The following is a 1559-nucleotide window of genomic DNA, read 5'->3' as shown; positions in this document are numbered from 1 at the left end:
GTCACTTAAATACACGCTTACAGTCCCTTTAATAAGGTTTATGTTAAGAGGGATATTGGTTAAATCATTAAAAACTATTATAACATCAAATAAACAAAAGATTGCCCAGGTTTATGGGGACCACCGAAAAAAATAAGTTTCAATTTTGAGCTTAAATGATTTAATTTTGTGTCATGATATATTCTCTATTTCTTTTGCACATAAAATTTTTTTTTGTATCTTGTATCCTTCATTTTTTGTATCATGAATCCTATCTGAAATTGTATCCCAATATCTTTTCACCTGTAAATGTTTTGTCCTGTATCCTCTGTATCCTGTTATGCTGAAGGAAGAGTTTATTTAGCTGACTTGTATCCTGTATCCAATAGATGATTAAAAGGACTGTATCCAATAGATGAGTAAAAGGACTGTATCCAATAGATGATTAAAAGGACTGTATCCAATAGATGATTAAAAGGACTGTTAGCATTTAATGTTATTCCAACAATTTATTTTGTCTGTATCATTCAACCTATAAAACTAACATTTTGTCCATCATATCGAACATCCAAAAGCATTTCAAATCACAAAAATTTTGTTTGAAATTGTAATCAGAATGTTATGAGTATCTTACACGTTTTTTATCTCCCTAACATTCTGTGTATAATTACGAATAACATGTTCAAATGCTTTCTCTAAGTTAGATAAAATGAAGAAAATGTTCGAAATGCGTTCTTTAAGTTCGATATAATGAAGAAAATGTTTGAAAAGCGTTTTCTAAGTTCGATATAATGAAGAAAATGTTATGGGTTTCTGTAAGTTCGATATAATAGACAAAATGTTTGAAATGCGTTCTCTAAGATCGATATAATGAAGAAAATGTTAGAAGTTTCTCTAAGTTCGATATAATGAAGAAAATGTTGAAGTTTCTCTAAGATCAATATAATGCAGAAAATGTTATGGGTTTCTCTAAGATCAATATAATGAAGAAAATGTTAGAAGTTTCTCTTAAGATCGATATAATGCACAAAATGTTATGGCCTATGGGTTTCTCTTAGATCGATATAATAAAGAAAAGGTTAGAAGTTTCTCTAAGATCGGTATAATAAAGAAAAGGTTAGGAGTTTCTCTAAGATCGGTATAATGAAGAAAAGGTTAGAAGTTTCTCTAAGATCGATATAATGAAGAAAATGTTAGAAGTTTCTAACCCGAATCTAAGATAAATGATTTCTCTCTTGAAAAGCTTATCAGTTAATCGTCACTTCAACTTTACTAACAGGGGTAGCGGCGTCCTCCCCCCCCCCGTCTCTTGGAAAATTGGGGATAAAAATTTGGGCGCAACCATAGATACTTCTAATTCCAGGATTTTTACATGAATAATACTAAAATATTTTTGGTCTACATATCTATATACTCTCTGTTCAGGTGTTTAAATGATCTATTCCTTGAAAATATCAGATTGTAGATGAGATATCAGATTGTATGAGAGGTCCAGTAGCTCTAGGGACCAGAATCCCGCTAATGATTCATCTGATAAACTTGAAATCTGATAACAGTAGAATCCTTAGCAATCCAGGCAA

The 1559-nt window shown here is 30.9% G+C and overlaps 1 protein-coding gene across 1 annotated transcript in view; it reads right to left on the bottom strand.

Annotated features, from left to right (window-relative positions):
- Positions 1-1525, bottom strand: part of LOC111715764 (toll-like receptor Tollo) — a gene marked incomplete at its 5' end in the record, with an annotated part of 18703 nt that extends 17178 nt beyond the window's left edge. Inside the window, 2 exons of the mRNA XM_023491135.1 lie at positions 283-355; positions 1424-1525. Coding sequence (XP_023346903.1) covers positions 283-355; positions 1424-1525 — 175 coding nt within the window. The remainder of the gene's footprint in view (positions 1-282; positions 356-1423) is intronic.
- Positions 1526-1559: the final 34 nt, after the last annotated feature.

The sequence above is a fragment of the Eurytemora carolleeae genome, unplaced genomic scaffold (genome assembly GCF_000591075.1).
Source record: "Eurytemora carolleeae unplaced genomic scaffold, Eaff_2.0 scaffold1796, whole genome shotgun sequence".
Classification (NCBI taxonomy): domain Eukaryota; kingdom Metazoa; phylum Arthropoda; class Copepoda; order Calanoida; family Temoridae; genus Eurytemora; species Eurytemora carolleeae.
The sequence above is the reverse complement of the archived record's forward strand: the minus strand, read 5'-3'. Positions and strand labels throughout refer to the sequence as shown.